The 23369-nt window shown below is 38.8% G+C and overlaps 2 protein-coding genes and 1 pseudogene across 3 annotated transcripts in view; 1 reads left to right on the top strand and 2 right to left on the bottom strand.

Moving 5' to 3' along the window:
* Positions 1-23369, bottom strand: part of LOC135705731 (E3 ubiquitin ligase Rnf121) — a 598717-nt gene that overhangs the window by 155096 nt on the left and 420252 nt on the right. The gene's annotated exons all lie outside the window — the stretch shown is intronic.
* Positions 903-23069, top strand: LOC135705657 (transmembrane protein 184C). 2 transcript variants are annotated; one of them, XM_065227399.1, is made up of 5 exons: positions 903-1627; positions 20597-20633; positions 20704-20981; positions 21051-21257; positions 21322-23069. In XM_065227399.1, the coding sequence occupies exons 1-5, from the start codon at positions 1362-1364 to the stop codon at positions 22277-22279; spliced, it is 1746 nt and encodes a 581-aa protein (XP_065083471.1). In that variant the 5' UTR covers positions 903-1361; the 3' UTR covers positions 22280-23069. The 2 variants fall into 2 exon arrangements, with proteins under 2 accessions (XP_065083471.1, XP_065083473.1); XM_065227401.1 differs by lacking the exon at positions 903-1627 and adding an exon at positions 1982-1997.
* Positions 13791-14602, bottom strand: LOC135705856 (uncharacterized; annotated as a pseudogene).

Here is a 23369-nt window from a genome sequence, read left to right as displayed (position 1 = left end):
GGTATGGGTGGAACTTTTCGTCCCTGGCTTCACATTATTCATCTATTGGTCCCAAGCAAATCGATTAACGTACCCCATTCTAGTCAAAATTCTAGTACTACACTATGTTTGTTTTGATTCGCTTTGAAAGTTTGACAGATAAAATGAGGGGTTCGTGGATTTTCCTATGTTTCGAGGGGTGCATCGATTAGCTTGGGACCGAAGAGAGTACCAGAGCTGAGCCAAAAAGTTGAGCACGTTTCTTCGGGACCTGGTCTTAGAGTTACCTATATGCTCTCACATATTATCGCACCAATGCAACCGGACATGAAAATTTCGGTGAAAATCTCAATACTTGTGTAAGTTGACAGCACTTAACTGTTAAATCAGCAATGTTGACTGTTTGTCCAGCAAAACAGAAAGTGAATCATTTTGCTGGAAGGATCAAGGGAAGGACAGCAATAAATTTTCCGTTTGTCCTTTTGTCGAACCAGCAACATTCGAAATTCGACCTAACGGTGAGTACCCTCAGTCGTGATCAAAACAAGGAATCTGTCAAATTTTCGAGAGAATGAAAAGCTATCGACGAGATAGAAAACAACTCAAGCTAAACATTGCATTGAGTCCTAAGTAACATTGATCTATTCTAAACGTCGACTTTCTCTTTCGTTAATAACTTGAGCACATAACCGTTTCTTGGTGCGTGTTTGTCATATTGGATGCGAGATAAAAGCTTTTTTCATCGATCTGTGTACCTAGAATATCTGGGAATGTCTTTACATGGCGGTGGGGATACCAAGAGAAAGTTGACGAAGAAATCTGTCAGTCTTACTTAGGACCTAATGCAATGTTCAGCTTCAATTACTGCGTCTGATGGATCGATGAGAGCCAGAAAACAACCAACCAAAACATTCGAACGGACGACGACGAAACAAACGGGTGCAGTCAGCAAAATTCGCAATCACAAAAAAAGTTCAGACCAGCGCAGCAGTGCAAGTTTATTGTTTTGTTACGTCGCAAATTGTAATCGGTGTAGTTCCCTGGATTGTTTAAAAGTTCATTTGTAAACACAACAATATTAACTCCTCAAAGGTGCCATTGCGATTAACTTCTACGCAGAAGATTAAATTTGTATTCTACGAAAAAAAAAATTGCCTAGGAAAAAAAGGGGAGCAATCGTTTTGTTGAGTGAAAGTTGATAGTGCTGGGAAGATTCATCTGCAGCGAGAGGAAAACAGGAATGCGAAACAAATGCCATAAAGAAAATGAAAGTGCGTCAAGAATATGGTGATTAATTGATAGCGAAAAAACTTCCTTCTGTGGTTATTCAAGCTGTTCCGGAAGATAATCGAATTACCAAGAGTACAAGAGGAGTGCTGGGCATGTGTACGCCGACGGTATTGCAGGGTTGTTGTTCCCAATGGCGTAGCTGGATCCGACCATTCCTGGTCGTCGTGTATGTGCTATTTGTGATCATCGTTGTCCCATTTCTGATCGTCCTCTCGGTCAAGGATGGATTCACCCGGAAGGACCAGCTCAGCCTCATCGGTGGGCTGTTCGTCATTTCGGCCGTACCCATTTCGATCTGGCAAATTACACAACACGTTGTGCATTTTACGAAACCCATTTTGCAGAAACACATCATCAGGTAAGCTCCACCGCTGACGACGTGATTTATTGTACCCTCGCAGAGTCCGTTCCGTACTGTTGTTTGTTGTTGTCCGGATTGCTCGTATGGGACTTGCGTGGCGTGTTCCTGCTACTGTAGTGGTGAAGGTGGTAGGGGTTAACTAAAGCACTCTGGTAATAGTATAAACGAATGTCGCCACAAAGTTGTTCCAATCGAGCAATATAGTGCATTTTGACGGTGTTATTGGAACAGTTTTTGACAGACGTCCATACTTTTACTTAGAGGACTTTAGGGTTAACGTGATATTGGAATTTGATACGGAGTTGCCATCAACTGACACAAAGTGGGAAATCGTTAATTTACTAATGTTATAGCTCATTTCTTCCAGGTGAATGATTTTATGTACGATTCTTTAGCTTGCTTTCGATATCTGGTAATGCAAGCTAAGCGTGTCCACCGTCAGCACTGATAAGGCTTCTTGCCGTTTGATTTGACTGCATTTGTTGAAACGTGAACGTGCGCAATATCAGCATTTGTGGAATTATATTTGTCTCGTCCATAAGCAGTGCATCCCGTGCGTAACCAGAGTTGTACAGTAAATAAATAAAGCTTATCAACGTGGATGCATTCAAGCTTCTCTCGTTAGACAACAATTGGATTCTTAACTTTTAAATTTTAGCTCATATTTGTATAGATTGGATATTCTATACAATCTTTTGCACGATTCCACTCCTGAGGAATCTATAGCAAAATTACAGGCGCCAGTTGGCGGGGTCAAAGTTACTAGTACAATACCAATTGATAATGATTTACTGGCCCCCATAGTAATCTTTCGACTACGTTCAACCCAAGGGGAAGGCGGGGTATTTGTGGAGGTAGCAGCTAAAAAAGATGATTCATGTCTATGTTGATATGGTTCTAATTTTATGATGAGTTTTATTTGGAAGTTCCTATGAGTTTAAATTAACTGCTCTTTGACTTATCAGCTGTATTTTGTTTCGCCCAATGCAATGTGATGACGCTACCGCATACGCTACTGAGTTGAAGCCATGACCCTGGTAACATTGAAAGTATCGTTTCCTGGTGAGTGTGAGTCGAAGGAGGATTTATTCTGATGGTGATGTCGCAAATAACGCGTTAGCTTTTGTTTTACATTCTCTATTGACAGGCTCTAATGCTGGCTTATGTGAATGTGTAGCATGTAGCTATAGATTGGATCCCGCTCAGTACTACATATCAAGCTGCATGTAAATATTATCTGCATGTACACTAGGGTGGGTCAAGTTTGTATGGTGGATTACAACCCTCTGTTCCCAACTGCTCTTTCGACTTGTATTCAGGTCTTAACCATTTTCTTCCCAGAATGTTTTTCGTTGCTTTGAAATTCAAATCTGCTGTATAGTGCTAGAACAAAATATGCATGTCGATTTCCATACAAGATGGTCAACTTTGACATGATTTAACATATGATCAATTGAGCTGAAGCGTTCACCACAGAACTACAAATATGTTCAATTTTACGATTAAAAAATACCAAATTTTTTGAAGCACCTGTTGGAAAGTGAGACACTAGATAAAATTGTACAAAATAATAGCAGTTTTTGATTTGAATTTTTATGTACTGCAAATATTTTAAACATTTTTAACTATTATGTGCATTTGTTAATTTGGTGGGGATTGTTAGAATTTTGAGAAATGTAAAGTTTAAAATCTCAAAATTAAGCTGAAATGCAAATTATTAGTACTGCTATTATTTTGAACAATTTTACCTATTGTCTCACTTTCCGGCAGGTGCTTCCAAAAATTTGATATTTTGTAATCGTAAAATTGAACATATTTTTTGTAGTTCTGTGGCGAACTTTTCAGCTCAATTGATCTTAAGAGAACAAAGTTACAACTTATCACAGTTGACCATTTTGTATGGAAATCGGTATGCGCTGCTATTCTATTGAACACATGTGTAGATGTGACGCCCTCTTCGGATAATCCCATTTTTATAAACATGTTATTTTTGGTAAAACAACAACTTTATTTCCATAAACGATTTCAAGACAAAACAATCAATTTTAAGAGATCAGTAATAACCCGTTCACATTACAGCCTATATCACGTAATATAGGCTGTCGTGCAATGAGCACTCATACATAGGATTTCCAGTGAAAAATATACGTATGAGTGCTCATTGCAAGACAGCGTATATAACGTGATATACGCTGTAATGTGAACGGCCCTTAAAAGTTGAAGTTTAACAACAACTTGAGTCTAAGATAAAGTTTCAAACTCCAAGCCCAAGATGTAGAAACTTTTCCATGTGCGAAAATCTTAGAATTAGAAGAAAGCCTTTTGATTAATTTCCAGTTCGCAACCTTGAGTTTCAAAGTACGACATTTCAAATATTTTTGCTAGTTTTGGAACTTGAAAACAAGGATTGTATGACATTCCCCCGAAAGCCATTCCCCAGAACGGACTAAAGGGTGTCCACGATGAAATTGCCACACTATGAAATTGCTCTAACTTTTCAACCGTTGGGTAGAATTTAATGAAAATTTGGGTGGATTTAGTTCATAGTGCATTATTTACATCCTGCAAGTTTTAAAGTCCTGTGATCAAAACTCGCGGAATTGGAGTAGAAAGAACAGCTCGTGCGTGATAAAATCTTGCGCATTCATCACGAGAACAAGGATCTCTCGCATCGTTCCATCGCTAAAACGTTGGGAATCGTGAATTCCACGGTGTCGCGAGTGATTGAGCGGTTCGAGGAACGGTTGACCACCGATCGGAAGCCCAGAAGTGAAGGAAAAAGTATTCCGTACAACACCAAAAATCACAACCGCGTAGTTGGGGCCTTCAACCGAAATCCGAACGCCTCCGTTAGGGATGTGGCTAAGAAGCTGCACCTAAGCCGAAGTTTTGTCCAGAAGGCCAAAACTAAGGCTGGGCTTCGAACGTTCAAGGTACAAAAGGCCCCTAATGGCGACGAGAAGCAGAACAAGTCCGCCAAAACCCGTGCCAGGAAGTTGTACCTCAACATGCTGACGAAAGTTGAATGCTGCATCATGGACGACGAAACATATGTGAAGGCCGACTTCAAACAGATCCCCGGCAACCTGTTTTTCACGGCCAAGGATAAGTTCAGCGTTCCGGAGCATGTCCGCACTCAGAAGATGTCCAAATTTGCGAAGAAATTCCTAGTTTGGCAAGCCATCTGCACGTGCGGGAAGCGGAGTGCACCTTTCGTGACCCAGGACACGATGAACGGACAGGTGTACATAAAAGAGTGCCTCCAGAAGCGGCTGCTTCCTCTCCTGAAGGCCCACAACGTCCCAACAATCTTCTGGCCGGATTTGGCCTCATGCCACTACTCCAAGGACGTGCTGAAGTGGTATGCGGACAATAAGGTCAATTTCGTGCCGAAAATGTTCAACCCTCCCAACACTCCGGAGCTCCGCTCCATCGAGAAGTACTGGGCGATTATGAAGCAGCACCTTCTTAAACGACCTAAGGTAGTGAAGACAGTCGAGGAACTGAAGAAAGTATGGGTTTACATGCAAAAAACGGTTGATTCACAGGTTGTGCAGAATCTTATGGCCGGGGTTAAGGCCAAGGTGCGGGCATTTGCGTATGGACTGTAAATAAAATACGAGTAAAATGGTAAAATGAAGTTTAATAGTTATTTCTCAATCCCTGAAAATTTGATGGCAATCGGATGAAAACTCGAATTTTGCGAATCAATTTTGTGTGTGGCAATTTCATCGTGGACACCCTTTATTCCCAATAAAACCATTCCCCAGAATACACCATTCCCCAGAAAAGTATGCCATGTATTAGATTGACTATTTTTGTTTATTATAGTCACTCCTGGAATCTTCTTCCGCGTATATAAAAAGAATAGAAAAACTTCTTAATGGATCAAGGCGTTTTCCTTTTTTTGAAAATATAAGAAAAGGAAATAATTAATTCTTTAGATAAACGATAAAGATGGGAATATTCCCTTCTTATAATATATTAAAGAGAACATGATTAATTCGTTAAATATATGATAAAGAAGGGAATATTCACTTCTTTGAAAATATAACAAAAGGAAATAATTAATTCTTTGGATACACAATTAAGAAGGGAATATTCCCTTCTTTGAATATATAAAAAAAACATCATTAATTCGTTAAAAATATAATAAAGATAGGAATTTAAGAAAAGGAAATCATTAATTCTTTGGATATACGATAAAGAATGGAATACTCCCTACTTTAAATATGTAAATAATATGAAAAAGAAGGGAAAATATAACAAAAAAAAAAGAATTATTTGGATATACGATGAAGAAGGGAATATTCCCTTCTTTTAATATATAGAAGAGAACATCAGTAATTCGTTAAATATATGATAAAGAAGGGAATATTCCTTTCTTTGAATATATCCTTTCTTTGTTTTTTTTTTCGTCGATCTTGTTTTCCGTGCTGAGCACCAATGCTACCGACGTGCCAGGAAGGCAGCTCCCACACCTGGACCCTACCTATCGACCCATCAACTCATGAACCGGGGACCAACGGCTTTACTTCCCATCCGAAGGAAGGCATGATCAGAGATGATATGCCTCAGAACATCCCGGCGTCGCCGACTGGGATTGAACCCAGGCCTGCTGGGGTGAGAGGTAATCACGCTTACCACTGCACCACCGGCGCCGTTGTCTTTGAATATATAAAAGAGAAAATAGTTAATTCTTTGGATGTATGATAAAGAAGGGAATATTCCCTTCTTTTAATATATAAGGAAAATATATAATCAACAGCTTTTCGCAAGGGATTCGAGGTAATGACCATTTGGGATAATAACGAGTGGAATAATGTTATAAATTTGTAATCGGTAGTTCAACGTTCCATGCACCGATTTTTTAATCCATCACGAGAAATTCTTCAACTCAGGTCGAACAATTCTTCGATAAGGTTTAACAGTTTCCCACTGGTTGAATTGGATTGCATAATAGACCCTTTGACTTATTAAATGATGAACGAAGTGCTCGAAAACTTGAAGGTTGTCATTTTATTAAGATCTAAAAAATGGTTTGGAATTGATAAATACATAGTTCCTTAAAAGTAAACAATAGTCACAATAGTAAACAATTATCAATAGTAAAAAAAAAAAGAAAGTGAAAATTACTAATTTCATCATCTTTTCTGGGGAATGGTACATTCTGGGGAATGCTTTTCTGAGGAATGGTACATTCTGGAGATTTTTTTCTGGGTAATGGTTCATTCTGGGGATTTTTTCTCTGGGAAATGGTGCATTCTGGGGAATGGTATTCTGGGGAATGGCTTTCAGGGGAATGTCATACAATCGAAAACAAGTGCTGATATAAATAATTCCTTCTACACACACCTTAGCTGAAAATGAAGACAACCTTAACAGATAGGCCAAATACCTGGCATGAATTTGAATTTTGAAATAAAAAGATTCTCTACCTCTGAGTATTGAAATCGACACATATTGTTTTTGTTCATTCGTGGCTGTATCTTATCGCCTGTGTTGTTTTATTGTTTTATTGTTGTTTTATATCAACAGGCTGGATGAAGCCCCAATGATGTTAACCTTATCAACAGTCTTCACGTAAACATGCACGGCGCTGAGCGTGAGTTCAGAAGTGCAAGTTCATTCAGAGCGCGTGTTCTCTCTCAGGCTCATGTTTACACACGAACATCGAACTTGAGAGAAATGAACAACATCTGGGGTGAGCGCAGCGTAAATGAACTCAGGCTTGATGTTTCGTGCTTGCGCCTGTGCTCGAACATCGGGGTTGCACTCGGAGGTTTTACGTGATGGTTGGTGTTGGCGAGATGATAATTGCGGTTTAACGTGGGTAATTTAAAGAGAGATTTTGTCCGGTTTTGCGACAATCGTCAACACCAATATCTTTCTGACTGCGCGTAGTGGCCAGTTATTAAATTATTTAAAAATTGCTTTTAAAAGACTTAAAGTCAGTCAAGCATTGCGCAATGTTTATAGTGCAGTTAAATTTTATTTTTTTTAATAAAGAAGGATTAATAGAGGAAGTGGATGTAGCATTCTGGAATAAAGAAATGTCGGACAAAAGCTGCACGAAAATTTGGAAAATGGTTGGTGGGTTTTATTCTGTTATTGCTCAGTAATATACTCATTTTTTAGTTTCCATTTATTTAACCTCCTAAACAATAAAACAACAAATCGAATCAATCAGTTGAAAATCAAAATAACAAACAACGAAAAGATAAAAGATTTATACAGTTTGTTGGAATTTGTTAATGGCAGCAGGCAACAAATCACGACTGAACCGAATAGTCATCAAATCATTGAGCGTTTGTGGGGACATTCGCAGCGAACTTCAGTATTTTGATTTGGGGTTACTTTGAGAATGCTCGATGAATGTAGAAAAGAAATGAGTGAAACTCAAACAATTTAGTTCTTTAAATATGAAACTTTGAATGAGTATATAATCAGAAAACTTCATAAGCAACAAGAATACAACATTGAATGTGTGATGGCTGTATCGGAAATACATTTCATAAGTGATGGTTTGAGTGCTTTTTCAAAAAGACGAAAAACACGAAAATGGTTTTTTAATATTTTTGTAAAATATGTAACACATACTATATAAAAACTATATACAGTGTTTCAGTCAAGGGCTTCGATTTTTTTCTTTTTTTTCTTTCTTCAAAGTCCAAAGCGCATATGGATGAAACCCATAAACATATATAATCACAGCTATTTGAAAGTGATTTAGATCAGAAAAATCCTTACAAACCAAATTTCCATGTATTGTCAGTTGTCAAAGATATTATTTTTTTTTTAATATTTGAAACAACAACTTAAAATACTTACAAGCTTGTCGTCTGTCGTAACATATGGAGAGTCAATGAAACACCAGCGTTGATCGAATAGTAACGCGGCTCGGAATGCGTTATTATCCATCATTACTGTTGCTCGAGTGGTTATTGCATGAACATTTTTTTCGGAAAACCTGTTGCCCGGTGGGACTTGTTTTAGTTTCAGCTGAAACATCTTCACAAACTTATACACGTCACCCAAAATTAAGTCATCCGATTGTAGATTCTTTGTTAGATCATACACAGGTTCAAATGCACATGAAAATTCTATGACGTAATACCAGTCGTCCTCTGTAAGCCGGAGATCATCAAATTTGCAGCCCAAATCTTTATAAAAAGTACTTTAGGCCAGAGGCGTCGCGTGCCTCATTTGTTTACGTGTGCACCAAACTTTGTTCGTTATAGCTTACCACAACATATTAGTTTTTGTTTTATTTTTCAATGCTCCATGAATTCGAGGGACATACTCACAATTATTATATTAATCATTACCTAACGTAACATTTGAAGGGCCTATCATCTTGTGAAAACAAAAGTTGTATGGCCCTTTTCACGCTAACCGAAGTAGGAGGAATTGCAAAACTTAACTAATTCCCGTTTTTATCACAAGGCTAACTCTTTCGACTGAAGTCTAATGAAGAATATCCCTCAAACACTTCCGAAAACGTTTTTTGATACAAAACAGTGTTAAAATCTAGAGAAATTTCATGAAGTCCCCTGAGTAGCAAACTTGAATTAATCACCTCTTTATTCATCAGAACAACACTATCAGAATGAAACAAAGGAAACTCATAAGTTTTGACAGGCACACCGGCGCAATCATCGGTAATTGCGTAATTGAGAGATTTACAACTGACAAGAGATTTAGAGCGAGCTTTTGCGTTCTCTCTCTTCATTACTCTCTTTGCCTGCAATCAGATATCCAAGTGCACAGCGAGAAATGCACGCTTTAGGCCCATAGAAATAATGTTCTTCTAATTTAAACTCACACATTCAAACCAGTCTGCAAGTATGATAACCAGTCTTCACGTAAACATGCACGGCGCTGAGCGTGAGTTCAAATTTCAGAAGTGCAAGTTCATTCAGAGCGCGTGTTCTCTCTCAGGCTCATGTTTACACACGAACATCGAACTTGAGAGAAACGAACAACATCTGGGGTGAGCGCAGCGTAAATGAACTCAGGCTTGATGTTTCGTGCTTGCGCCTGTGCTCGAACATCGGGGTTGCACTCGGAGGTTTTACGTGATGGTTGGTGTTGGCGAGATGATAATTGCGGTTTAACGTGGGTAATTTAAAGAGAGATTTTGTCCGGTTTTGCGACAATCGTCAACACCAATATCTTTCTGACTGCGCGTAGTGGCCAGTTATTAAATTATTTAAAAATTGCTTTTAAAAGACTTAAAGTCAGTCAAGCATTGCGCAATGTTTATAGTGCAGTTAAATTTTATTTTTTTTAATAAAGAAGGATTAATAGAGGAAGTGGATGTAGCATTCTGGAATAAAGAAATGTCGGACAAAAGCTGCACGAAAATTTGGAAAATGGTTGGTGGGTTTTATTCTGTTATTGCTCAGTAATATACTCATTGTTTAGTTTCCATTTATTTAACCCCCTAAACAATAAAACAACAAATCGAATCAATCAGTTGAAAATCAAAATAACAAATAACGAAAAGATAAAAGATTTATACAGTTTGTTGGAATTTGTTAATGGCAGCAGGCAACAAATCACGACTGAACCGAATAGTCATCAAATCATTGAGCGTTTGTGGGGACATTCGCAGCGAACTTCAGTATTTTGATTTGGGGTTACTTTGAGAATGCTCGATGAATGTAGAAAAGAAATGAGTGAAACTCAAACAATTTAGTTCTTTAAATATGAAACTTTGAATGAGTATATAATCAGAAAACTTCATAAGCAACAAGAATACAACATTGAATGTGTGATGGCTGTATCGGAAATACATTTCATAAGTGATGGTTTGAGTGCTTTTTCAAAAAGACGAAAAACACGAAAATGGTTTTTTAATATTTTTGTAAAATATGTAACACATACTATATAAAAACTATATACAGTGTTTCAGTCAAGGGCTTCGATTTTTTTCTTTTTTTTCTTTCTTCAAAGTCCAAAGCGCATATGGATGAAACCCATAAACATATATAATCACAGCTATTTGAAAGTGATTTAGATCAGAAAAATCCTTACAAACCAAATTTCCATGTATTGTCAGTTGTCAAAGATATTATTTTTTTTTTAATATTTGAAACAACAACTTAAAATACTTACAAGCTTGTCGTCTGTCGTAACATATGGAGAGTCAATGAAACACCAGCGTTGATCGAATAGTAACGCGGCTCGGAATGCGTTATTATCCATCATTACTGTTGCTCGAGTGGTTATTGCATGAACATTTTTTTCGGAAAACCTGTTGCCCGGTGGGACTTGTTTTAGTTTCAGCTGAAACATCTTCACAAACTTATACACGTCACCCAAAATTAAGTCATCCGATTGTAGATTCTTTGTTAGATCATACACAGGTTCAAATGCACATGAAAATTCTATGACGTAATACCAGTCGTCCTCTGTAAGCCGGAGATCATCAAATTTGCAGCCCAAATCTTTATAAAAAGTACTTTAGGCCAGAGGCGTCGCGTGCCTCATTTGTTTACGTGTGCACCAAACTTTGTTCGTTATAGCTTACCACAACATATTAGTTTTTGTTTTATTTTTCAATGCTCCATGAATTCGAGGGACATACTCACAATTATTATATTAATCATTACCTAACGTAACATTTGAAGGGCCTATCATCTTGTGAAAACAAAAGTTGTATGGCCCTTTTCACGCTAACCGAAGTAGGAGGAATTGCAAAACTTAACTAATTCCCGTTTTTATCACAAGGCTAACTCTTTCGACTGAAGTCTAATGAAGAATATCCCTCAAACACTTCCGAAAACGTTTTTTGATACAAAACAGTGTTAAAATCTAGAGAAATTTCATGAAGTCCCCTGAGTAGCAAACTTGAATTAATCACCTCTTTATTCATCAGAACAACACTATCAGAATGAAACAAAGGAAACTCATAAGTTTTGACAGGCACACCGGCGCAATCATCGGTAATTGCGTAATTGAGAGATTTACAACTGACAAGAGATTTAGAGCGAGCTTTTGCGTTCTCTCTCTTCATTACTCTCTTTGCCTGCAATCAGATATCCAAGTGCACAGCGAGAAATGCACGCTTTAGGCCCATAGAAATAATGTTCTTCTAATTTAAACTCACACATTCAAACCAGTCTGCAAGTATGATAACCAGTCTTCACGTAAACATGCACGGCGCTGAGCGTGAGTTCAAATTTCAGAAGTGCAAGTTCATTCAGAGCGCGTGTTCTCTCTCAGGCTCATGTTTACACACGAACATCGAACTTGAGAGAAACGAACAACATCTGGGGTGAGCGCAGCGTAAATGAACTCAGGCTTGATGTTTCGTGCTTGCGCCTGTGCTCGAACATCGGGGTTGCACTCGGAGGTTTTACGTGATGGTTGGTGTTGGCGAGATGATAATTGCGGTTTAACGTGGGTAATTTAAAAAGAGATTTTGTCCGGTTTTGCGACAATCGTCAACACCAATATCTTTCTGACTGCGCGTAGTTGCCAGTTATTAAATTATTTAAAAATTGCTTTTAAAAGACTTAAAGTCAGTCAAGCATTGCGCAATGTTTATAGTGCAGTTCAATTTTATTTTTTTTTTTAATAAAGAAGGATTAATAGAGGAAGTGGATGTAGCATTCTGGAATAAAGAAATGTCGGACAAAAGCTGCACGAAAATTTGGAAAATGGTTGGTTAAAACCCACCAACTTTCTTTTATTATTGCTCAGTAATATACTCATTTTTTAGTTTCCATTTATTTAACCTCCTAAACAATAAAACAACAAATCGAATCAATCAGTTGAAAATCAAAATAACAAACAACGAAAAGATAAAAGATTTATACAGTTTGTTGGAATTTGTTAATGGCAGCAGGCAACAAATCACGACTGAACCGAATAGTCATCAAATCATTGAGCGTTTGTGGGGACATTCGCAGCGAACTTCAGTATTTTGATTTGGGGTTACTTTGAGAATGCTCGATGAATGTAGAAAAGAAATGAGTGAAACTCAAACAATTTAGTTCTTTAAATATGAAACTTTGAATGAGTATATAATCAGAAAACTTCATAAGCAATAAGAATACAACATTGAATGTGTGATGGCTGTATCGGAAATACATTTCATAAGTGATGGTTTGAGTGCTTTTTCAAAAAGACGGAAAACACGAAAATGGTTTTTTAATATTTTTGTAAAATATGTAACAATACTATATAAAAACTATACACCATATCAATGGAAATACCCTAAGCTACAATATGTAACCAATGTTTTTTATTTGGAAAAAGCACAGCAAGTAAATTTATTCTTTATATTATACTATCAAAGTTACCCGCATTATCAAATATACCCCGTTTTACGGTACTGTGAAACAACGGGCTTATATAAATCACGAATAATTTCAAGAAAGATGTGGTGAGTTTTGATTGATGTCAGTTCTGAATAAATCGTTTATATTTTCATCGTTACTTTTCTCATTGAAAAGTAGACTTGAACAGAAAATAGATTGAAATTTAAGCTACATATTATTTTCAAGGAAACTTCCGATGTAACTTATTTTTCAGTCCTAATTTATACTCAAACAACTTTGATGCTATCTGAGCAGTGTTTCAGTCAAGGGCTTCGATTTTTTTCTTTTTTTTTCTTTCTTCAAAGTCCAAAGCGCATATGGATGAAACCCACAAACATATATAATCACATTTGAAAGTGATTTAGATCAGAAAAATACTTACAAACCAAATTTCCATGTATTGTCAGTTGTCAAAGATATTATTTTTTTTTTAATATTTGAAACAACAACTAAAAATACTTACAAGCTTGTCGTCTGTCGTAACATATGGTGAGTCAATGAAACACCAGCGTTGATCGAATAGTAACGCGGCTCGGAATGCGTTATTATCCATCATTACTGTTGCTCGAGTGGTTATTGCATGAACATTTTTTTCGGAAAACCTGTTGCCCGGTGGGACTTGTTTTAGTTTCAGCTGAAACATCTTCACAAACTTATACACGTCACCCAAAATTAAGTCATCCGATTGTAGATTCTTTGTTAGACCATACACAGGCTCAAATGCACATGAAAATTCTATGACGTAATCCCAGTCGTCCTCTGTAAGCCGGACATCATCAAATTTGCAGCCCAAATCTTTATAAAAAGTACTTTAGGCATATAGGCATGCAACAATTTCATACATATGTAGAACCCCATCTGGTTTCGACGTCAATTTTCGGAAGAAGTACTTTTGCCAAATCGAAAAATGGTTTATATTCGGTTTTCTGACAGAATTTCACTATTTTTCGGATTTTCTTCAAACTTTAGTCCTCTCCATTAATCACGTCCTTCACCACCAACTTGATTGTATGCGCGGCACATATCAGAGTAGCAATACAAGATTCGTTACCATGCAGAAAAATGCTTTCTACCGCCTCTAACATCTCATTCACTTCTTGATCAACCTGTGTTGTGTCATCGTTGGCAATATATTCATCGTGTTTCTCTTCTTCATTGCTGAACATGTCTTCATAGCTAAACTCAGTTTCCGAATCGAGAGCCATGTGCTGAGACTTATTCAATTCCCGCACACATTTTAACATATTCTTGCCATTGTCCGTAGTACACGAATAAATATGCACCACACCGGAATCATAAAACTTCAAAACTTCTTCAACTCGCAGTCGCAAGTTTTCAGCAGTCTGGGGTGTGTTTATTACCATCATGGACAGAGTTCACGTTCGAAACTTGCCATTGACTAGAGTTCTCGCATTGATCCAAAAATGTTCCGGTTGTGCCGTTGAGCACCATCGAATTCCAAAGCAAATAATCCGTTGAGTTCCTTAGCAATCATGCTTCGTATGATGTTTGCAATTTTTGGGATCATCGAAGCCATTGCTTCACCGTATGACGGAATATTTAGAGCTTTGGCTAGAATTCCAATTGTCGATCGAAATGCTTTCGAGTTAAAAAAGTTAAAAGGAACCGAGTTTATGGCAAGCATTTCAACTAATCCGCATTTAAATTCGATAGAATCTACTTGCACAGTTACTGTCTTCAGTTTCTTAGCCTCTCCTTCTTGAGGTACAATTAGTTGATCTGACTTTCGGTTGTATCCTGTGATTACGATTTGCGATGCAATGTTCGGATGTAATTGGACAATATGTCTCCTCAAGCTACTTGCAGAATCTTTGAGTTTTCCAATACACCCTTCAACTTTGCATTTGAATAATTTTCCATTTTCATCGTAGTGAAAATAGCATTCCTTTATTTCTGAACTTTGCATTTCGATTACTTGCTAGACATGAAATCAAAGGTTATCAAATTAACATTAGAAAAAAATGGTTTCGAAATGTTGAAAAAGAAACCATCATCTGTGCTTGGGTGCGAACATTGATGTTCGAGCGCTGAAGAAAACGAAGTGCGCGCATGAACTTGAAACATACGCTCGGGCTCATGTTCATTTGGCTGAGTGCATGCGTGAGCACAGAATGAATGTTCGTGTGAGTACGAAAACTTATTTGCTCACAAGCGCGATGCTGCACCTTGAAGACTGCTTATCAACTATATCAACTATAGTGTGTTAGCGGCGCCGGTGGTGTAGTGGTAAGCGTGATTACCTCTCACCCCAGCAGGCCTGGGTTCAATCCCAGTCGGCGCCGCCGGGATGTTCTGAGGCATAACATCTCTGATCACGCCTTCCTTCGGATGGGAAGTAAAGCCGTTGGTCCCCGGTTCATGAGTTGATGGGTCGATAGGTAGGGTCCAGGTGTGGGAGCTGCCTCTCTGGCGTCGGTAGCATTGGTGCTCAGCACGGAAAACAAGATCGACGGAAAACAAATCAAAGGATAAAAAAAAAAACTATAGTGTGTTGTTCTCAATGTCGGCGCCGGTGGTGTAGTGCATGGGCAATCGCAAATAATGAACAGCCCGCAACGACTGCAGGATCAATAATCGAAGTACTGTTACAATTTTCATCCAAAAATAAGTTAAAAGTACTCAACGATTGATACAAATGTGAGAACATGCCGGTTGAGTTATTTTAACTAAAATTTGAGTTTATTTTCACTTCAAATCACAGTGCGATTGATTTGAAAGAAATATATTGAAACATATTTTAGATGATTTTTTAACAATTATTTAATGGTGTACTTTTAAAAAACATGCATAAATTAAAAATTATAACAACATTAAAAATAAATACAATTAAATAAATCTAGATAGAGTTGGAATTAGGGCGTAACAGCTTTTGTAAACAATGACTTCTCTCGATGATTTCGCGGAAGCCATGGCTCTCCCTGGCAAATCGACATCACCATCGAGTAGAGGAAGACTTCTCCTACTCGATGGATATGTTGGTTTGTGTAGGCGTGCCTTGAATTCCGAGAAATCAACGAGAGAAGTTATTGTTTACAAAGGCTGTTACGCCCTAATTCCAGCTCTATCTAGAAATAATGTTTATTGAATTGAATTTCATCAGAAAAATAACTCAAATTTGAGTTCATCTGATGTTACTCATTAGTTGAGTAAATTTTAACCAGAACATTTTTGAGAATTACTCAACGATGGACCTCAAGTGGTAGAACCCAGAGTTGAGTAAATTTTTACTCAATTTTAGGTACTTTTTTCTTTCCGTGTATACTGTGGTGACTAGCATTGAATCAATTGTAAACTCCCGGCCATTGTCTGCTTCGTCATATGACCCGAACGATCCACAACCGATATCTCCGGCTCATCTCATGCTTGGAAGCCGTTGGAGCCGATACTCAAACCATCATACGAGGACGTTTCTGTCAATCGTCTTACAAGATGGCAGTATCTGAATCAGCTGCAGGACCATTTTTGGAAAAGGTGGTCTCGAGAGTACCTGTCAACACTCCAATCAAGAGCGAAGTGGACCAAGAAACAACCCAATATCGACGTCGACACAGTTGTTCTACTGGCAGAGGACAACCAACCAGTGCAAACATGGAAACTAGGAATAATCATCGCAGTTCACCCAGGGAAGGACGGTATCGTGCGAGTTGCTTATATAAATACAACAGTAGGCAGTAGTAGCAGTAGGCAAAAGAGCCCCGTTGCCACTACAGGATAACAACCAGAATCTTCAGTTAGAATTGGAATTGCATTCCAACGGGGGTAGAATGTATGAGACGAGCACTTCCTAAAGCGATCCAAGTCAGCAACGTCTTTAGGAACAACAACGAGGAAGCAACGTTGTTAGGTTAGCAACAGTAACAACGTCGTTAGTAACAGGCCAGTTTCGAACGTTCTCGAAGGAAGCCAAACTTAGTATAAATATGAAAACCCTAAACTGAGGGTGTTCTAACTAAAAGTGGCTCCCTCTTGTACTGTAATAATGGATGGCACAAGGGTTGAGTGGTCCACCGAAGTAACATATCTTGGTATGTTATTTGACGAGAAGCTCCTTTTCCGCTGGCACATAGATAGGGCAGTAGTTAAGTGTTCCAATCTAGTTAGGTGCTTGTATCCGCTAATTTGCCGCAGATCTCGTCTCTCTAGGGTGAACAAAGTGGCTGTCTACAAACAAATCATTGCGCCTGCGATATTCTACGCAGCTCCGGTGTGGGAATCATGTGCACAAACGCACAGGAACAAAATACAGGTAGCGCAGAACAGGGTATTGAGGATGATCTTAGATCGTCTTTTCGATACCCGCATTTCCGACCTCCATCAAGAGGCTAACATTCCGAAAGTAGATTTTCAAATTAACGAAACTAGGAACAAATTTGTGCAGAAATGCAATACATCAGAACATGCTTTGATAAGCAATTTGTATATAGTAGGTTAGGTGTATATGGTAGTTGTAGATTAGTTGTAGCTGTAAATAATAGTTTTAAGTAGTCTCCTTTTTCCAATTCAAAACAAACCAATCCCACCAAGGTGGTCATACTTTAACAGGCCTGATAGGACTAGAAACAGTAAATAATAATTAAAATTTCAAAATAACTAAAGTTGAAAAGACGCATCTGTGTCACTTGAAATCCATACATGTAAACCAAACAAATTTTTTTTTTTATCCTTTTAATTTAACGTCGGTCTCTGTTTCGCAATCTAGTGCCAATCACCGACGGACATCGATTGCCATCCATTGACTGTAATCGAATGTGCAGGAAGGCAGCTTCCACACCTGCGTAGGATATCGCACCCATTCAATCAAACACACATGGGCCGGGACCAACGGCTTTACTTCCCTTCCGAAGGAAGACGTGACCAGAGATTTCTATGCCTCAGAAAAATCCCACCGACCTCGGCTGGGATTGAACCCAGACGCATTGGGGTGAGAAAGCAGTCACGCTTACCACTACACCACCGGCGCCGGCAAACCATACAAATACAAGAAATAAAGATCAATTCAATTCAATCACTGAGGGTGTTCTCTCCTGAAGAGAAGGCTGCCGCGATAGGTCAACACTTCGTCAGCTCCCATAATCTCGGACAAAACATCGTCAGCTCTCATGAATCTGAGGTTGCTGAAAATGCATCCAATCTTCATCAGATTCCTAACATTTTTTCCAGAGGAATCAGAGATTACGGCTGACGAACTGCTGGCCTTTATCAAATCATCTAAAAACATGAAGGCCCCAGGTTTCGACAACATCCTGAATCTAAAACTCAGTGCCTCAGACTTGGCTACTTCCCCTTGTGTTGGAAGTCAGCTAAAGTCATACCCATCCGGAAACCTGAGAAGGATCCCTCCTCTCCTTCAAGTTATCGACCAATCAGCCTTCTCTCAGGGTTATCAAAACTGTTCGAAAGAGCAGTCTACCACCGGCTCCTAACATCTGCCGAACAAAACAACATCTTACTCGAGGAACAGTTTGGTTTTCGGAAAGGTCGTTCGACCGTCCACCAGCTGACTCGAGTATCAAACATTCTCAGACGGAACAAGTCTGTTTCGAAAACATCTGCCATGGCGTTGTTGGACGTTGAAAAAGCGTTCGACAATATCTGGCATGATGGCCTGGTGTTCAAATTGCAGCAGTACGGTCTTCCAATCTTCCTAGTGAAGATAATAAACACCTATCTATCGGACAGGACGTTCCGACTCTCTCTGAATAGCATCACATCGGATTCAACATCGGTGTCGGGGTTCCACAAGGAAGCATCCTTGGCTCCGTTCTATTCAACCTGTTCACCTCCGATATGTCGGACGATGACACATCCATCGTCTACAAGGGTAGGGTCATCGGAGCTCTAACTGCCAAACTTCAGAGAGGCCTGGACGTCCTGTCTGAATATTTCAACAGCTGGAAGATCCGTATCAACGCGGCAAAGACCCAGGTCATCATCTTTCCACACTCAAAATCTCCCAGACTTGTTCCGTCTGCGAATAATAAGATCTGCTTAAACGGCTCAGTGGTGGAATGGTCCAAGGAGGTCGTGTACCTCGGGCTAACACTAGACAGCAAGCTTCCTGAAAAATAAGCTTGCTGTCTACAAACAAATCATCCTTCCCGTAATAGAATACGGGATGCCAATCTGGGAGAGTTGCGCCAAATGCCATTACCTCAAACTCCAAAGGATCCAAAATAAGATTCTTAGGATGATCCTTAACAGTCCCCCGCGGACTAGAAATTATGAGGTCCACCGCCTGGCTGGTCTTCAGACACTGGATTTACGGAGAGCTGACTCCATCGCAAGGTTCAGAGATTGCTGTAGGCGATCCAATCAACAGATCGTTATGGATCTGCTACGTTAGGTTAAGTAGGTAGAATAACAAATTAAAACATTCAAACAACATACTTCACAAGAAGAAAATTGAAAAACATTACACAGTAAAACACAACATGTACAACACAAAATCAAAAAGTTCACCAAAGATGAAGAACCCTTCTGGCTAACCTCTTGTCCTGTATTAGCAATTAATTATATGATTTGAGTAGTAGCTATAGTGAAGATCCGAGAGATGTCGCCCCTTCAGTGGTAGGAAAATCATTTTTGCAGTATGGAGAATATTAGAAAATCCACGATTTGTGACTAAACATGCTTTCACAGAAGGAAACAAATAAACGAGTGTTTACCTTATCACCATAGTAATGTACTCGTGCAATTTTTGTGCATCTAAAACTGCTTATAAAGACGATAATAAATAAAAACTGAAAATTTTCATGCATTTCCAAATGGTTTCCTACCATTCCCATACATTCGAAAGTGAAAAAAACACAGTGTATTATTTGTCGTGGATTAGTACCTATTTAAAGTCGCGAATTTCTTTTGAGAAAGCCCTGTATTTTGGCCAGGGTTGCAAAAGCTGCAAGAAGAGGTAGTAAAGTATGCGTTTGATTCATTAAATCTGTCAGTTAGCTTTCAGAGTGTCACAATCAGTGATTTTATGATTCGTGAGCGTTCACTCAGAGTGAGTGCTTACTAGACTGATGCAAAATTTGAAATTTTCGCTCCACAAGGTTCGAACGGTTTCAAATCGGGTCCTGATTAGCCTCCGAAAGTTTAAACTCATTTGATAAGAAACTGACTTGGCACAAACCATTTGAAGTTTATATGGTAATTACTATGGGAAATCAAAACTTTTTGTTCATTGTCTTCTAGCCTTTTTACATATTGTACTGTTAACAAATTATATTGCTATTCTTATGGGAACTTTTATCAGCTACAACTTTGCAGAAAATTATTTGGCAAGATTAAGCAACTGTTTGTAGGTAACTCATAAAATTTCTGAAATGTTTAAATATCGGAAATAGTGATATTCGATTCTGATTTCCCATAAAACATTCAAGTACTAAAGCTTAGAAATATTGAAAAGTTTCCGAAAGAACTACTAATGTTTAAAAGAAGGAAAAATCTGGATTCTGATTCTAAAAAAATCTCAAATTAAGACTTCATTCGCTGTACTGTACAGCTTGAAAGAACTGCTCATATTTTAAAGACTGAAAAATCTCCTAAAATTATTATTACCGTATAATGTACCTACTCGTAAGTCGTAATTAAATCGTATGTTTTATCTGCGTTTCAGAGTTCTTTGGATGGTACCTATCTACGCCTTGAATGCGGTAAGCACGAAACAATCATTGCACTCACACTCCGAATCCTAATCCATTCTATCTCTCTCCGACATTTCAGTGGCTGTGTCTGCTGTTTCCCCAGCATGCCATCTACATGGACAGTATTCGCGAGTGCTACGAGGCATACGTGATCTACAACTTCATGAAGTACCTGCTCAACTATCTCAACCTGGAGATGGACCTGGAGCGAACACTGGAATACAAACCCCCGGTGAGGCACTTCTTCCCCCTGTGCTGCATGGCGCCGTGGCCAACCGGGCGTGATTTTGTCCACAACTGCAAGCACGGCATCCTCCAGTATACGGTGGTTCGGCCCATCACAACGTTTGTGGCTTAGTAAGTTGCCTCTGTGGGTGGATTTTCCTTTTGTTAGTCAGTTGATTTAATATACTTTTGTACTAACAGCATTTGCGAAGTGAATGGGGTCTACGGAGAGGGCACCTTCGAGACGGATGTTGCGTTTCCATACATTATATTTATCAACAACTGTTCCCAGTTCATTGCCATGTACTGCCTGGTGCTGTTCTACAAGGCCAACAAGGACGAGCTCAAACCGATGAAGCCGATTCCGAAGTTCCTCTGCATCAAGGCGGTGGTGTTCTTTTCGTTTTTGTAAGTCTGCAATTACGATTTACCTAGGGACATTTTTCCAATAATCTCTTGGTTTGATTTCCAGCCAAGGGGTACTTATCAATTTCCTGGTGTACTTTGGGTTCATACACAACATTTTCGTTTCGGAGCAGAACGACGATCCCAGTCTGCTGTCGTCGAAGTTGCAAAACTTTCTCATCTGTATCGAAATGTTCCTGGCGGCTTTGGCGCATCACTACAGTTTTTCACACAAACCGTACGAGCTGAACATTCCTGTGAGTAGTCTTGGAATCGGAGGTAGCATCAATGGTGGCAGCAATGGGTCGTGGTATAATGCCTTGTTGAATATGTTGGACATATCCGACGTTCATCAGGATGTGAGTGAGCATCTGGGTGTGGTGGGAAGCTCGTTGAGTAGGCGGCTCCGTGGCAGGACAACGTACCAAATGCCAAGGGGCGGATCAGGAAGCTGTGATAACATGGGAGGTGGATCCGAGCGGGAGTATTTGGTGCAACCGGCAGGAAGTTCGAGTAACATTAGTGGCAATCACTGCTATCAGAGTGGATTGAGCAATTCCGGTAATCAGTTATATGCGAACATTCCCAAATCGGCTCAAAATCGTTACGGTGCCCTGGAGAATGGGATAAGTATCGTGAGGACAAAGTCTGGAAAAGGAGTGGAAACGCACGAGGGTGCACCGAAGGTGCCGAATATTTTCAATCAGTATCAAAATTCGAAGAACCTGAATCTTGCGTTGGCGAAAAGTCCTAGTTTCGACAATTTGAATTCGACCAAGAGCGAAACGACCACTTCGAGTAGTTCGAACCAGAAAGCGTTGGCTACCAATAGCACTGCCAGTGGGCAAACGACGACGGCCACAACAACGAACAATACCAACACGACTTCGACGTCGGACTTGCACCTGCGGAAGTCGGAAAGTAGCAACAGCGATTGGCTCAGCACTCCGGACGAAGACCTGGGTATCGACGTGAAGGGAATGAGCAAGGATCGGATCAACTACAATCCCGATTGGAAGGCGTAAGTTAAACTACATAAGACGAATAATCTCACACTGCGATCAAGCTTATCAAGCTTCATATATAGACTAATTTATTCGGATCATGATGGTTGCGAAATTATGTGTGTGCTTTGTGTATGCGTGTGTTTGCGTAAATCTGATGAATTGTGTATTTACAGTTTCCAGTTACTTTTCGTACTGCTAAGTTATTTATCAAAATTTGCGAGATTTATTCTCAAAAAATAAACTCCACATTTTTTCACATACCTATCGTAACAATAGATAAAAAAATGGCTGAAAATACAGATTGAGATTTGTTGAGTACCTTCCGTTTTTGAATTTGGATATCTGCTGTAACAGGGGTTGCAAGCTTGACAAGGATTTTTTCACTGTAAAATTTGAAATTTTAACTAAATCATAATCCTTCGTTTGTGATAGACTAATATTAGTTAAGGCTTGCATATCTTCAGCTCACGGTTAAGTATCTATACTCGAGTAGAGCTTCGAACTATTGAAATTGTATTATTAACCAGCCAAAATGTATGTCTGAGCTGAAGGGCCCTCTTTGACATTCAATGAAATGATATGCATTAAATTAAAATTCAGGTATTTACGAAGACTCTACTTTATAAACGCGGTTTGCAGAGATAGAGAAAGTACTCATTGGTTCAACCTGATTATTTTCCCTTCATACATCAATTTATTTAGACTTTTGCGTTACCTGTCACGTAAGTTTACAATAATTTACAAATGTTTCATTTGTAACTAGTGCAAATTACAAAGCGAAGAAAATAATAAATTCTACAATACTTAAGTGAATCTGTTTTCGATGGTTAATTTTTGATCGTGCTGATGATCAATATCACATCCATTTATTATTCGACACAAAAATGACTTTTTTTTTTTTTTCTTTATTAACGAGACTTTCAGCCTTAGGACAAAAATGACGATCAGAGGTCGTTTTTCCAACATTGACATGATCAACATGCATAGTCCTCACCTAGTAAATCAAGCAAAGATGATAATAAAGACGTGTGCAGCTGGAACGAGAGTACGACAGTTTCACAAACCGTGCTTTTTAATTTTATGACATATTCAAAGATGAGCATGTATT

This window comes from Ochlerotatus camptorhynchus, unplaced genomic scaffold (assembly GCF_037179485.1).
Source record: "Ochlerotatus camptorhynchus isolate MF236.1 unplaced genomic scaffold, CSIRO-AGI_Acam_v1.1 ptg000274l, whole genome shotgun sequence".
Taxonomy (NCBI): Eukaryota; Metazoa; Arthropoda; class Insecta; order Diptera; family Culicidae; genus Ochlerotatus; species Ochlerotatus camptorhynchus.
The sequence above is the reverse complement of the archived record's forward strand: the minus strand, read 5'-3'. Positions and strand labels throughout refer to the sequence as shown.

What these genes read in the sequence shown, in the direction of transcription:
- LOC135705657 (XM_065227399.1), top strand. Translation starts at nt 1,362, where the DNA reads ATGTGTACGCCGACGGTATTGCAGGGTTGTTGTTCCCAATGGCGTAGC. An exon ending in TTGCAGAAACACATCATCAG is followed by an intron (nt 1,628 to 20,596) that starts GTAAGCTCCACC and finishes TCTGCGTTTCAG; the next exon opens with AGTTCTTTGGATGGTACCTA. An exon ending in CTATCTACGCCTTGAATGCG is followed by an intron (nt 20,634 to 20,703) that starts GTAAGCACGAAA and finishes CCGACATTTCAG; the next exon opens with TGGCTGTGTCTGCTGTTTCC.